Genomic DNA, 15398 nt, shown 5'->3' on the forward strand with positions numbered 1-15398 from the left:
AAATTTGGTCTTGTATGCCCTTTTTGATGTCTAGAAAAATCTTCCAATAGGTTAAATTATTTTTGTAGTGTCAGGATATTACCCACAGGCCCTAAGGAGATGATGCCAGTTATCCTCGCTAATGTTTGTTTATTCTATCCAGATTTTCCACATGCTTTATTGAAGGGTCTTTGATCTTGAAATGTAGTTTGAGCTCCATTTTTTTCCTGCTTTTTGTTTGGACCCTCGTATTTTCAAGTTCCGCATTTGTATTTAAATATTTTTCACTCTTAAGATGAAGGTTTCAGAGCACATTCTGAGGGTTGTCTCTTTTTTTCTTAATGTATTACTGTGTGTCTTTTTTTCAGATTTGTTTTTCTTTTCCTTTGTGTAGCTGGAAATGTTAGAAACCAGGTCATATTACTAAAGGTGATGTCAATATTTCAGGCATCCATTGACCTAGAATGCATGTACAACAGTATGGTGCCTGTGGCAGTTCTTCATCCAAACTGCCCATACCTTTTATTGGTTTTATTTGGAATGAATTTGAGAAAAGATTTGGAATATTTCACATAGTTTAAAAATTATATTGCTGTTAAACAAATTTGAATAAATTAGAAAATGAAATGTGAATATCTGAAATTGAACATGTTAAAGCTTTAAAGCTTCCAGAAAGCTGCATTTTCTTGACGTTCTGGAAGGGTAGATATTGAATGATATTTTAACCTATGCCATTTGCATTATGCTGGAATATATTAAGTCACCTTTTTATTACATTACAAAGCACGCGCAATCTTTTTCCCAAAAAATATTTGTAGTCTTGGTTCAGGACCTGAGGATTTGGTGTAATTTAAATCACCTGATTTGAACCTGTGGTGAATTTTATTGTTTACTCCACCACTGGTCATTTTTAAAACCAAAAATAATGATTAATTGACAGGAAGAACTCCTGTCAACATGCAACAATCTAATAAATTTATCTGGTTAAGCCTTTCACTTTGCTCTTCTTGGATTCTAGTTGCCTCCACTTTGTGTTGTTGAAAGAGGAGTTTTTAAAATGTGTTTGAAGGATTTTCATTCTTTTTATCAGTCAGTTCTTGAACTATCCCATGCCTTATGACTTCAGAGCACCTTCATGCAAAGAACTATTGAATGGGGAACTGCTGAACACCCAGATCCCTTATCTATGGTTGATATTCTGGTAAGAAATCTTGAGATGAATTTAATCTTGAGCAAAACACTAAAATTCGAAGAAGTCTTTATCTGCTAGAGAGTAAGGCTTTGACAAGACTGTCCCGTTAATACTGATAAATGTATGTGTTGTTGAACTTCAGTGAAAGAAAATAACTGCATGACTGAAATGAGCAATCCTATCTATCACAGCCAGCCTTTAATTTTCCTTTTCTTAATGTTCTACCTTCAAAAATATGTAGCTTGTGGCAGTCCATTAATGCAGGCACAAGGGAAGCTGTGGACACCTTTGAAACAGCTCTTGGTACAGTTATGCAGAATGATGTAGTGCAACAAATCTGGATGGAGTAAGTACAACATGCAAAAGGAAACAAATAATTCTAATCTTATAGTGATATCACCATCCATGGAATTAATGTCTTCAACTGTTGTTTCCAACATACTAACAATGATGGATGTTTTTTTCTGCAGTTACCTTGTTTTTACCAGTCGGCAGCTTGTTGGTGCCACGAACAAGAACCAAGACTTTAAACTGTTTACAGACTTGGTGCATAGGTGTTTGGTCACTGTCCCCACAAGAATGCTTATACCATTCAGTTCTGCCAATTATTGGAGCAACTATGAGTTTCATAATCAGGTGATGGATTTTTTTCCTTTATTTCCAGTTTCCAATAACTATGGTTACATAAACATGTGGTCCTGCCAGTCCAAGCAAGAGCTCTATTTTGTTGCAGTAATTTGTTATTTTCCTGATGGGTCACTTGGTTAAGGCTGCGCCAGAGTCATGATTTGATCTGGTACTTGCTCTAAATCAGCTGATTTTAGTCAGAGGGCTGGTAGAGAGCTTTAAGTCGTCTTGACACTCCTAGGCTAGGAATGTGGACGTCTGAGTTTGTTATTTCTTGTCCATCTATCCTGATGCATTCAATGTGTTTGAGGTGGGCTTGAGCTCACCTGACAGATTGCTGGAAATGCTTGTGTCCCCTCAGTCTGGATATTCCTGAGAGATGGTTACGTGGCTATGTCACAGGTCGTAAATATGTTTGCATGAATCAGGAAAGTGGGGCTATTGTGGTAGTCCACAGATGTGCAGGGTAGGTAGATTGGCAGTAAATTGCCCCGTAGTGCTGCAGGGTGTGTAGATAAGGTGGATTGGCCATGGTCAATGTAGGGTTTTGGGGATAGTCAGATGCTGGGTCTGGTTAGGATGCTGTTCTGGGGGTCAGTGCCGACTGGCCAGTTCAAGCTCCACCTGCTTCAGAAGTGCATGATAACATCTGAACAGGTTGATTAGAAAATATTTGAATCAGGAAAGTGTGAGTTCTTAAGGGAACAAAATTGGTGGAAGGACCTATTTATTAGTAGTTAAGTAGTGCTAGTAGAATGTTGAGCACAAGTCTTTCTGTCGCTGTTAGGAGTCATCCCTTTCTCAACTTTGAGAAACCACCAAACTTGATTTCACTTTTGCCATAATCAGATGGTTTTTTTTAATATTAGCTGTCTATACTAATGGGTTTTACTTGTTCATGTGTTGAGATTTATAGTGCCTCCTGGTACAGTAAGCAGAACCAAAATATTACAAGTGTAGTTCAAATGGAATTTTCCCATTACATAACTTTAGCACCGCTATAAACTTATGTTGTGAAGTGTCAGCATGTTGAGACAACTGAAATAGTTGGTGTTACATCCAGCAATGCAGTCTCGATTAAGCATTAGGTTAAACTAGGAGAAATTTTAAATGATGAATCATGTAATATTTGATCTGTCTTCATCTTGCTGGAGGATCCAATTTGCAAATCTCAGATGACCATCTGATGGGGGGAGAAAATGCATGAGTTGGAGTGTTGGTGCAAGTTTGGAACTCCAGCCATTTATTCAAATATAAGGTGGGTTGGTTGGGGGGAGAAATGTCACTATTAGCAGAGAAATTCAGCAATGAATTACTTGGCACAGTCGTCGCGCTCTGGCGCCTTGTCACCAATTTAAAAGTGCGCATCAGTAAGGACAGCATTGGGCTCAATTGTTATAGCTGGAGTAGTTGCTCAGTGCTCATTGTCTGAGTCTAATTTAATGTAGCTTGACTGAGGCATCAGGATGGTGGCAGAGGTGGAGGCTGCTACATTAAGCAGGGTAAGCCCTCAAAATCAGTGCCTGCAGAAGGAAAGTAACACTTCTTTCTAACAAAACAAAATTGCAGGTGCTGAAATTCTGAATCAAGAACAGAAAATGCTTGAGAAACTCAGGTCTGGCTAACCTTTTGAGTTCATGACCCTTCGGAATCCTTTTCTATATTCAAATACAATTTCACATGGGTCAAATTGCATTGTGTAGTAATTTTATGTAGTTGAAAGTTCAAGCCATTTTTCTCTCAATGCTCCACAAACAATTAAATGGGTTTAATTAAGCATGACTGTTAGTTGGAAGAGCGCACTGATCTCTCTTGAATAGCACTGTGAAATTCAAGAAATCCATGCGCTCTTAGGCCAGGCTTTTTTAACATCCAGGTGGGACTTCTGTTTAGCATCTCATCTAAATGTTGGCAATGCTGAAAGTCAGTAGATGCTCGAGTAGCAGGTGAGAAATTGGAAAGGAAGAAGAAACTGGGAAAAATATTGGTCCTGTTCCTTTACAATTGAGGTCAAGTTCAGGATCCATATCTTTCAGGTGTACACTTAAGTATGTAGTTGTTGCCCCTTTTTGATAGTGGGTCAGGTGATCTGGTGCAGGAGCTAGAGAAGGCAGACTAAAACCAACTATGGAACTGTAAAGGTGTACAAAAGCCCCTGTTAAAGTTCACTGTCTGTCTGCCTTGTGTTCTATTTATATTCTAGTGAAGTGCAAATATTGACCTGTTCTCTCCTCAGTGTTTGAGAAATGTTTGCCACTCATGGCAACCCCTCTGGAAATGATGCCAGCACTCTTGTGCTATTGGAAGCCACCAGCAAGTATTTATTGCCAGTACTGTTGTTGATTGAATAGGTCTTGCATGGAGGGCTTTCCATACTGTGAGTTTTGCTTGAAATTCACCAGCATGGTATTCAACTCGCAGTGTGACAATGTAATGATTGTTTCTAGAAGAATATAGGGAAATCTCCTGTGACTCCTTAATAAGAACATTAGCATATAATCTGGCTGAAGACTGCTTCTTTGGCTAAGTAGGTGAGACCGATCTTCCGGAAACTGTTTATGAACGTTCAGCATGTAGCTTTCAAGCTAGGGACACCTTTTTGCTAAACAGTAATTTGTGCTTGAGAAGAATATTTGCAAATTAGGCTAATTGTAGACATGTCATTTCATTCCAAATGGAATGCCCATTATAATGCTCAAAAGTGCTTCTTGAACCGAACTTATCATAGGTGCATTTAGCAGTCCAGTGCTCAACTTAATCTTCAAACTGGGATTGATAGAATCTCCTGCTTTCTGAGATGTACTCCTTTTGAGTGTTAGTAATAGAAAATAGGCCATTCAGCTGTTTGAGCCTGCTCTGCCATTTAGTGTTACAGTTGATCATACTACTAGGTACCCTGTCCCTGCTTTTTCCTCAAACCATTTAGCCCCAAGAACAATATGTAACTCCTGGAAAACAATGTGTCGGCCTTAAATGCTTTCTGTGGCAGAGAATTCCACAGGCTCAACACTTGCTGGATGAAGAAATTTTTTTCTTATCTGGATACTAAATGGACTGCCCCACGTCCTTAGACTTGACCCCTGGTTCTGGACTCGCCAGTCATCAGGAACATCCTTCCTACATTTATCCTGCCCAGTCCTGTTAGAATTTTACAGGTTTCTGAGACACACCCTCATTCTTCCACACAAGTGGAAGTTGTTCTTACAAGTCAGTCTCTCTTCAGGGCAATTCGGCCATCCCAAGAGTCAGTCTGGATCAGGAATCTAACAAAAAAAAATCTTTCACACTTCTTTTATAGACAGATGAGACCAAAACTGCATAAAATACTTTAGTGATCTCACGAAGCCGTGTACACTTGCAGCTTGACATTTCTGCTCAATACTCTAAACCTCTTGTAATGAACGCCAGTATACCATTTGTAATCGTCAGAGTCTGCTGCACCTGTATGCTTGCTTTCAGCAGCTGGCTTACGCATACTTTGTATCACCCTCTTTTGTCAATCTGTCAACATTAAGATGATGACTTGCCTTCCTGTTTTGAGTTTACAAGTGCAGAATCTGTGTTGCATACATTCAGTGAAGGTTTGCGTCCCAATTACTGTTTTCTTCTTCTGACAGATTGAGTCTTTGCTGAGCCGTGCAGAATCTGATCCAGGAAGTCTAAATTAGAATAGTCAGTGCTATAACGAATAATGCATTAAGTGAAATAGAGACAAAAAGAAAAGGGTAATTTGGAGAGGAAAAGTTATGAACTCTGAAGTTTTGAAACTACTGAATCATTTAAATGAGAAATGAGATGTCACGCATGCTTAAATAAACATTTCTGCACCAGGGCAGTGATTTAATGGGACGAGGGTGTCGCTAACCAGGTAGCACTTATTGCCCGTCCCTAAATTACATTTACCGCTCCTTTTTAAAATTCACTTCGGCTTGAGCAAATTAGTCTTTTCTGACAAGTTTGATTATCTATTGAGCAACTACAGCAATTTAATGTTGCATGTATTTGAATGTTGAGACTCTTGATATCTCTATACTAATTGAATGGAAGTAACGTGGAGCAGCTGAGGGGCCCTGAAAGCATCCTCCTGTTTTTCTATATTGAATTTCTCATGACTTGTATGTTATATTTACAGTCATAGGGAGCCTTATTAAGAAATTCTGGCCATTAAAGCCTGAACATTTACTGACCTTAATATTTACATGACACTTGTATGCTATATATTTTAGTCTCTCTGTAGCGTTCCTTAGCTGGAAACTTCAACTTGTTTAAGGTTTGAGGAATTTTGAAACAGTTGAGTTTGGCATTAATATGTAACATCTCCAGAGGTGCTTGTTTGATTGGCTTACACGATTTCTTTGGAAGAGCTATTTAACTTGGATGAACTGAATGTAACTCTCTTTCAGGTGATTTCCTTTTATCTAAGCTGCCTTCCTCAATCCCAGCATTGCAAAGCATTGGAAAGGTTCCCTTCCATTATGCCAACTGATGTTGGACTAGCACTAAGGTAAAAATATTAATTCCGCAGTTAAAAATGTCTTGTTGAAAATGTTGATTCCTTTGCTTTGTACAGTTTGCCAAGAATTGTGAACTAATTCATAATATGTGTTTGTTTCAACTTGCTTGTTGTTTTCTCCCTACAGAGTACTGGAACAGGAATGGACGGAGGGTAATATCCAGCACCTCAAACTACAATCAAATATGTTTACACATTCTCTGCCAATCTGTCTGCCAATTTGGAAAATGTAATATCAGGTTTTTATTTGTTCTATTACTAATTTACAGAATGTTGTTTTAACTGTTTAAAACCGTATTGATTGCTTATTTTTGAATTTTTTTGAGTAAATTGCTTGAGACCTTTGAGAAGATCTTACTCAGTTGTTTCATAATCAAGAAGTCTGAAATTGGATTGTCAATCAATCGACTTTGTTTGATGACAGATTTACTAAATGAGCAATTAGTTCATTTTTGTATCTTTGTGAAATTGATGTTCCGAGTCGAAGTCTCCCTCTATACTTTGACAGTCATAGCTTTTAAATTAAACCTGTGAAGAAAGTTCTTTTGATCCCACTGTATAGTAATGTGTGGTGTTTTCTAACGTTTTATGGTAGTGCCCAGAAGTCTTGAAATACTATTGACCTTGTTTTTGTTTCTCTTTGCTTTAGAGCCATAGCTGTTGAAAGCATGTTTAAGGACCAGCAAAATGAGGTAAGTGCATGTGTTTCACATTTTGGTGCTCTTCCACATAACTTCAAATTGTAAGTTTAAAAAATTATGCACAATTATAATAATTTGACTTCTGTGTAGCCGACTGCATTCTGGGCAATCTTGTCATCCTGATTCAAAAAATTGGTTTTGATATTTCAAGTTTTGATTGAATGATAGTAATGTAATTTACTAATGCTCTTAGCTGTAACAACTGAAGTCGATCATACAGCCTGTTGAGTCTGTTCCAGCATTCAGTACAACTGTGCCTTATCGTGGACTTCACAGCAACTTGCCAGCCTTCTTTCCACATCCTTTGCTCAATGTACACAGTACTGTGTATATTTTTTCCTAGTTTTAAATGATGGCTTTGCTCACAGATTCACTGAGTGAATCTTTTCTAATTGAATAATTCTGGCTGTGTAGCAGTTCTGTACTATTGTTTCCCATTAGTATCTCCACACAAGCGCTCCCACTCGCTATTTGCTATTTTTCAGGTTCGGCAGCTTTACCAGCGAGCACTTAAGAAGTTACCCCTTTGTGCAACGCTCTGGAAAGATGTAAAGTTTCCCATTACATTTTCCTTTGATATTTATTTTCTATATTTTTAGATTTTGTACAGCAATGATTTTAGGTATTTGAGCTCTGATCTAGTTTGCAATTGGGAATGGGCAATAAATGCTGGCCTAGCCAGTGCTGACATTCCATGAGTGATTTTAAAAAAAAAAAATACATTGTTGTAAAAGCAGCCTTTTCCAGTGACAAGGTAATTTTTAATTGACTAGGTCTTACTTAAGTGCTTCCCCTATCTCTTTCAGCAACTCTTGTTTGAAGCTTCAGAAGGAGGTAAAACTGATAATCTCAGAAAACTAGTTACCAGGTGTCAGGAGATTGGCGTCAGCTTAGATGAGCTCTTAAATTTAAGCCCTTCCCAGAACAGAGGGCAATAATTACAGAGCGTAAAAATGTTTCCTGGTCCCCCTACGTAAGAGAGGTGGCTCGTCAAGACTTGGCTGGTCTGTAGCAAATGCAGATAATAATCTGTGGAGATGCACATGTCCTTCCCAATGGCTATCTTCTCTACGTGGTCAAAAATCTTGGAGCTTACGAACCAGTCACCCAAAACAAGATCAATGAACTCCTACTTGGCCTCTGGGCCCTGTCAGATTGTCGTAACATCACGTCCGTAAGTATGGTACCTCAGAATGATGAATTATTTTTTAAATGTCGTGTGTCTTTAGTCTTTATACAAACTGCTGCATGTAAAATTGGCTAAATTTTAGTGCAGTTCTATGCACATGAATAAGGCAGTTTCAATTCTTTTGTTTTCTTTTCTTCCCCCCTCCCTTGTTAAACTTCTGTTTGAGATTTTTTATTACAGGTTCAAAAGCAGCAGGTTTCACAGAAAAAGTGTTATTGCCTTGGTAGAAAGTCCAAAGTGACTGCTTTGCCAGGTGAAGATTCCAGGAGGGGTTGCATAATACCCTTTCTCATGTTCAGTGTGGTGGACTTGCTGCTGCAGAGACTCTTTGTTTTATGTATTAACATACTTGAAGACAAAATCTACTGCAGTGGAAAAGTTGGAACACTAAAATTTATGCATGCCAGTGCATCAGTTCTTGAGGCTGGTCAATTTATGTGCAATCTTGTTTTGTGAGAATTTATTTATTTTATGGTTTAAGGAAAACTTGAAGAGTGACAAGTATTTGACAAATAAACTTTTGTACTAAATACTTTGTAAGTATTCTTATACAATGTGTTTATATTTGATTATTTTCAATACATGCTTTATCAAAAAAAATGAGTGTCTTTTTTGTATTCTCATTACATCCTCTGGGCAAAGTAGCCAGTAAATTGCATGCACATTTCTGAAATTAGCAATAAGTAGTGTAGAAATGACAGTGATGCACAGCTTATCTGGAAAATTTTTGCTAATCGTTATTACAAATTGATGAAAATGTTGTTTTTTTTCCACACAATAAAGGCATGATGCATTTCCATAGCAAACAACTAACACATTTAATCTAGACAAGCATAACGCATTTTTATCCAGCATAGTCCTGATGCTGATGACATAAACTTATAGTTATACTGTAAGATTGAGGTGTGCATGTTGATCAGGCCATCACATTGCAAGTGAAGACTTGGATTTACATTGCATCTTTCATAATATCAAGATGTCTGTTGAAGCAAGTAGCAAATTTGAAGTTACTGAAGAAAACATGCAGCAAAATTATACAGGTGTCCCAAAGAAAATTTGGAAAAAACCAGATTTTGTTTTTTGTAATGTTGAATAATATTGGCTCGAGCACCAGAGAGCAGTCACTTGGTTTTCACAATAGAGCCAAGGGACCTTTTTAAGGTCCATCTGGCGTTACAAACAAGCTCCTGGTTTAATAGCTTATCTCAAAACAACTGTCAGTGCAGCACTTATTCAGTTCTCAGTGTCAGGTTAAATTTTGTGCTGCTCTGGGATGCAATTTGAAAGTGTAATCTTCGCTAGCGCCGGCGATTAGTAAAACAAGTGTTTTATGTGCGTATAGGCTCACACTACTTATAGTTCATGCAAAAGGCACATACTGAGCTCCCTCAGCACTGAAGTGACATTCTGAAATGTATGCTCAGTGCTTTGGACTTGCAATCTTCTGACTTTGGTCAAGAATGTTACTGCTCAACTGTCCCAAATGTCGTGTAATTCACTTTTCAGGTGACTTTCTTATCCTTAACCTAGTTCAACAAGTAGAATTTTAAATTCTGGTCTCTTGCAGAGTTCAAAATACAATGGAGCAGTAGTAATTGATTTGATAATTTGTTAGTTCAATTTTTCAGTGCATTGCTGCTTTATTTCCAAAATAAGTTTCTAAGTTGTAGGCTTGTGCCTGTTGGAATATAAAACCATACAATATAGAATTAGGAGTTGGCCATTCAGCCTGTTAATTGTGCTCCACCATTCAGTGAGAATGGCTGATCTGATAGCTTCAGCTCCACTTTCCTGTTTTATCCTCAACCCTTGATCCCCTTAATGATTAGAAATCTGCCTACCTTGGCCTTGTATGTAATTAGACCTTCAGCCTTGACTGCTCTTTAATATAAAGAATTTCACAGATGCTTCACCGTCAAAAGTTCCTCATTTCTGCCTTAACACAGACTAGGTTCAGGAGTAGTCTTTTTGGCATTTCAAGTTTGCTGTTCCATTCAATGAAATCAAGGCTGATCATCTATCTCAGTCCCCTATTCCCTGTTTTGGTCAGTTTAACCATAAGAACTGTATTGAACTAATTAAACATTCAATGTTTTGGCTCATCTGTTTTGTGGCAGTGAATTTCACAGGCTTACCACTGACTGGGCGAAGAAATTTCATCTCATCTAAGTCCTAACTAACCTATGCCATATCCTTAAACTGATGCCTGGTTCTGGGCTCCCCAGTTATCAGGTACATCCTTGTTTACTGTACCTAGTTCTGTTATAATTTTATAGGTTATTAATATTCTTCCCTCATTTATCCAAATGCCAGTGAATATTGTTGGTAACCAATCCAGTCTCTCTCCATACATCAGTCCAGCTGTCCCTAGAAAGGGAGACTCCTCTCTCTGAAATTATGTCCTCTGGTCCTTGATGTTCCCACAACGAGGAAGCAATCTCTGTCTACCCTGTCTTCTGATGTGAAGTCAAATGTGGATGAGTTATAAAATCTTAGGATAGGATAGGATAGGCTGTTCTTGGTACAGTCATAATTTGTACATAGAACAACACAGCGCACAACAGGCCCTTCAGCCCTCGTTGCACTGACCTGTGAACTAATCTAAGCCCCTCCCCCTACACTATCCTGTCGTCATCCATATGCTTATCCAAGGACTGTTTAAGTGCCCCTAATGTGGCTGAGTTAACTACATTGGCAGGCAGGGTGTTCCATGCCCTTACCACTGAGTAAAGAACCTGCCTCTGACATCTGTCTTAAATCTATCACCCCTCAATTTGTAGCTATGCCCCCTTGTACAAGCTGAAGTCACCATCCTCAGAAAAAGACTGTCACTGTCCACCCTATCTAATCCTCTGATCATCTTGTATGTCTCTATTAAATCCCCTCTTAGCCTCCTTCTCTCTCATGAGAACAGACCCAAGTGCCTCAGCTGTTCTTCATAGGGCCTGCGCTCCAGATGAGGCAACATCCTGGTAAATTTCTGCGCCTTTTCCAATGTTTCCACATCCTTCCTGTAATGGGGTGACCAGAACTGCACACAATATTCCAACTGAGGCTGCACTATCGTGTTGACCAGTTACGAAAAAAGTTACTTAGTAGTTAAGTGAAAATTTCTATTTTTCACGTTATTGTAGACAGTGGCCTAAAACTTCTGATAAGGCGGTGGTCGCTGCAGCATAGATTGGAATTGAACATGGGGATCATGCAAAACTCCTGACAGTGAAAATTGCTCAGGAATTTGAGATGTCTGTTATTGGCAGTTAGTATTTGGAGCCCTTTGCAAAGTCCTCAACTGAGTTAGAATTGGAGGCTTCTAACAGCCTTCACTCTGCTGACTAGTTATCCATAAGAAACTAATGAAAAACCCACTGTAATTGGACACTTTACGTGACATCACCTGATGCATCGCTGACTCCAACACCCATCCCTTGAATTTCTCCTACAATCACCCTGACCATATCTTAGGAGCCCAAAGCCTCTCCACCCGTACTAACCTAAGGACTCATCAACCCAACCACCTGCTCCCCAAGCACCTCACTTACCCTTTTAGCAGCTGTAAAGATCAAGAACATTGGAATTCTGAATTTTGGTTGCATTTTCAATGAAGTGTTTCAATGCTGATCCATTTTGCTGCACAATCCTGGGCTGTGCTAAACTGCTTCAACTGAGAAAGATTTGCAACTGGCAGTTTGGAAGGAAAATTCCTCAAAGGTAAAATTGTATTATTTTGATTAGCATCCAAGCCCCCACATGGCTGGATTGCAGCTATATGATATGCATTAGCTGTGAAACCAGTTGAAAGTTATGGCTTTGTGGTATATTCCTAACGTTGTTGTTCACAATTTTTCTGTATCACTTGAATCTAATATTTTTTTTAATCACTTGACAGGTAATCCAGAACCCAGCTAATATTTCTTGGGGAGGTAGGCTTAAATCCCATCATGGCAGGTGGTGATATGTGAATTCAGTGAAAATTTGGAAGAAGTTAGTCTTATGGTGACTGTCTAACCACTGCTGGTTATCGTAAAAAAAATCCATCAGGCTCACTAATGTCCTTTTAGGCAAGAATCTGATGTCCTTACCCAGTCTGGCTTACAGGTGATACTAGGACCCCCCCCCCCGCAATAAACTCTTAACTGTCCTCTGGGAATGGGCAATAAATGCTGGACAGGCCAGTAATACCCACATCTCATGAATGGATGAAAATAATTCTCAAGCAGTCATTGGCACTCACTAAACTGCTATTACTGCTCCTGTTTAACTGGACATAATGTGCTGAAACTTTGGATCTGAAGTTATTCATTATTTCAATACACAAAGCAGCTACTTGTCCCAACAGCATTGCTGGCTTTCTATAGAACATTCTGATCAGTGTCATCTTGCTGTATTCCTGTATCCATCCAATTTGGTATAGAGAAGGAATTCTCACCATCTCCCTACATTTTTCTGAAATTTTAACTGTCCTTTAATCCTTGTATGATGCAGCAATGTTTTGTGCACCCCAGCTAAATTAGACCTTAATCCTGTGGAATCTACAACCACCTTTTTGAAAGAGAACAACATTAAAATTCTCATCTTAACTTTTTAGGAAAATTCTTCAAACCCTATATGGTCTGGTAATCTCTTCTGCAATCTCTCATCAGCCTTCATGCTTCTTGAAACGTGGTGACCAGGATTTGATTACTGTACTTGTGGCAGAGACTGAGTTTCAAGGCTCAAGGCAGATGGAATTTAATCTTAAAGTATGAGGCAATTCATTTTGGAAGGACAAACTTGAAAGCAGAATACAGGGTTAACAGAAAGACTGTTGGCAGTGTGGAGGAGCAGAGGGATCTTGGGGTTCATGGTCCACAGTTCCCTGAAAGCTGCCACCCAGGTGTATAGAGTTGTGAAGAAGGTGTATGGTATGTTAGCTTTCATTAATAGAGGGCTTGAGTTCAAGAGCTGGGAAGTTATGCTCCAGCTATACAAAAGCCTGGTTTGGCCACATCTGGAGTATTGTATCCAATTCCTGTCACGTCATTACAGGAAAGATACGAAGGTGTTGAAGAAGTTGCAGAGGAGATTTACCAGGATGTTACCTGGAATGGAGGGAAGGTCTTGCGAGGAATGGTTGATAGAGCTAGGGATTTTCTCTTTAGAATGGCGAAGGATGAGAGGTGACTTGATAGAGATCTACAAAATAATCAGAGGTAGAGATAGGATGGACACCCAGAGACTTTTTCCTAAGGTGGAGGTAGCTATTATGAGACGGCATAGTTTTAAAGTGAGTGGAGATAGATACAAGGGAGGTGTCAGGGGTAGGTTCTTTATTCAGAGAGTGGTAGGGGCATGGAATGCATTGCCAGAGAGGGTAGTGGAGTTGGCCTCATTAAGAGCATTTAAGCAGCTATTAGATAGACATATGGATGATAGTATAAGTTAGGGGTGGAGTTCAGAGACTTTAGGATTAGGGTAAAAGTTTGGCACAACAGCTGTACTGTTCTATGTTCATGATGCTTGGCTTGCTTTTGTGACCTTTTTCTGAAACAACGGGTCTCATTTGCTGACTTTTTGACTTTGTTATAATCCTGTGACTAAAGATGTATATTAATGTGTCATGTTTGGAATTTCAATTTCAAACTAGGCAGATGTTGATTATTGAGAAGAGTTTCTTAAATGTTGAGTCCTTCCAGTACAATGCTTTAAATCCAATGCTTTTTCAGAGCAGGTTACTGTGGACCCTTGTGGTATTAATGGAAAGATGTTTATGCGGTTGTGCTTATACATATAGTGTAAACATAGAGCTTTGTTTTCAGTTCAGAAGAATCTGTTTGAGTAAAATGTTAAGCTCAGAAGACACCAGTTTTGAGTTTAGAAGCAAGTTTTATTTTTAAAGAAGTTTAATACAGTTCAGGTACCAGTCGCCTCAGCAAAAGTGTTTTTGTAATTCTTGCAACCAGTGCTCGAATCTGAGAGGGGCGGGGTGGGGGGGGGTAGAAGAGCAGGAAATGTTCATATCGGAATATTTGGAAAGGGCTTTTTGAATTGTCTCCACTCTGGAGTCAGTTAAGTAAACCTTAGATTTGGGAGAGATAGTGATGTAGTTCCTTTGGACTTCAGTCTCGAGCAGGTTGTGTTGTTTGCTGTGATTTGAATCTTACTAACTGTCATCTTTGGAGATGGCTTGTTATTTTTGGCATAGTTTGTATAATGAATTTCTGTTAAGGGACCACCTGCAGCCTTGTCTGACCAAGCTTACATGGAAACAAAAACACGTGATTTAACAAACCAAGTTTCATAAAATCCAAAAGAACTGCGGTTGCTGTAAATCAGGAACAAAAACAAAGTTGCTGGAAAAGCTCAGCAGGTCTGGTAGCATCTGTGGAGGAGAAAACAGTTAATGTTTCACGTCGAGTGACCCTTCCTCCAGAAACCAAGTTTCATCCTGGGATCTGAGTATGCCTCCATAACACCAGTTTTAAGTAATGTTTTACATCCATGCCCCCACCACCACCCCAGGCCCCTGCCCTTGCACAGTGTCTGGAAGTCTGCCCTTTGTTGCCATCTACATTGCCTCTGTTTATTGAAGTTGAAAGATCTCAAGACAAAATCCAGTGGAAAGTGCTAATTTTGAAACAATTGTTTTCAGTTCAAAGTTCAATCTTTTTGAGAGTGTTCCAGACATTGGGTTATATTGTATAATTCCTGCAAGTCTGCTGCATTAGGATGTTTGCAGCATTCTGCAACTTTGGTCTGTGTTGCTGCAATGACTTGTTCCATCAGAGGATGGAACATGCTGGACATACACATGGACAGCAGTGAATTGAGGGGAATGTAGGTTAGATTATTTTATTTTTGGATTAGGATTATTCCACGGCACAACATCGTGGGCCGAAGGGCCTGTACAGTGCTGTACTTTTCTATGTTCTATGATCTAGACCAGAATATTTTTGTGCTTAAGTATAAACTGCTTAAAAATGAATGGCCATGGTGATTTTTTTTCTGTACTTCCTCTGCTCAACCTAGCTGAGATTTGAAATTTGTAATGTTGTATCTTCTAAAGTTTGAGACACAGATTTAATAAATGCCAACCATTCATTGCAATGAGAGTTAAGTGATTAATTATTCAAAATTGCAAGTAATTTATGTTTTCCTATTTGCTCTGGCAGTCAAGCCAGTCTGGAATGTGACTTTCTTCTACCACTATTATTGAAA

The 15398-nt window shown here is 38.9% G+C and overlaps 1 protein-coding gene across 3 annotated transcripts in view; it reads left to right on the forward strand.

Annotated features, from left to right (window-relative positions):
• The window catches only part of LOC125460954 (zinc finger C3H1 domain-containing protein), a 66418-nt gene extending 57696 nt beyond the window's left edge, over window positions 1-8722 (forward strand). The window contains exons 28-35 of one of the 3 annotated variants that reach the window (XM_059652482.1): window positions 1070-1180; window positions 1413-1517; window positions 1642-1807; window positions 6202-6302; window positions 6439-6540; window positions 6961-7003; window positions 7498-7560; window positions 7819-8722. In XM_059652482.1, coding sequence (XP_059508465.1) covers window positions 1070-1180; window positions 1413-1517; window positions 1642-1807; window positions 6202-6302; window positions 6439-6540; window positions 6961-7003; window positions 7498-7560; window positions 7819-7950 — 823 coding nt within the window. In that variant the 3' untranslated portion in view covers window positions 7951-8722. Of the gene's footprint in view, window positions 1-1069; window positions 1181-1412; window positions 1518-1641; window positions 1808-6201; window positions 6303-6438; window positions 6541-6960; window positions 7004-7497; window positions 7561-7818 lie in introns of those variants that run through there. The other 2 variants (XM_059652483.1, XR_009446894.1) reach the window with 2 other exon arrangements.
• The last annotated feature ends 6676 nt before the right edge of the window (window positions 8723-15398 follow it).

This window comes from Stegostoma tigrinum, chromosome 18 (genome assembly GCF_030684315.1).
Source record: "Stegostoma tigrinum isolate sSteTig4 chromosome 18, sSteTig4.hap1, whole genome shotgun sequence".
NCBI classification, from domain to species: domain Eukaryota; kingdom Metazoa; phylum Chordata; class Chondrichthyes; order Orectolobiformes; family Stegostomatidae; genus Stegostoma; species Stegostoma tigrinum.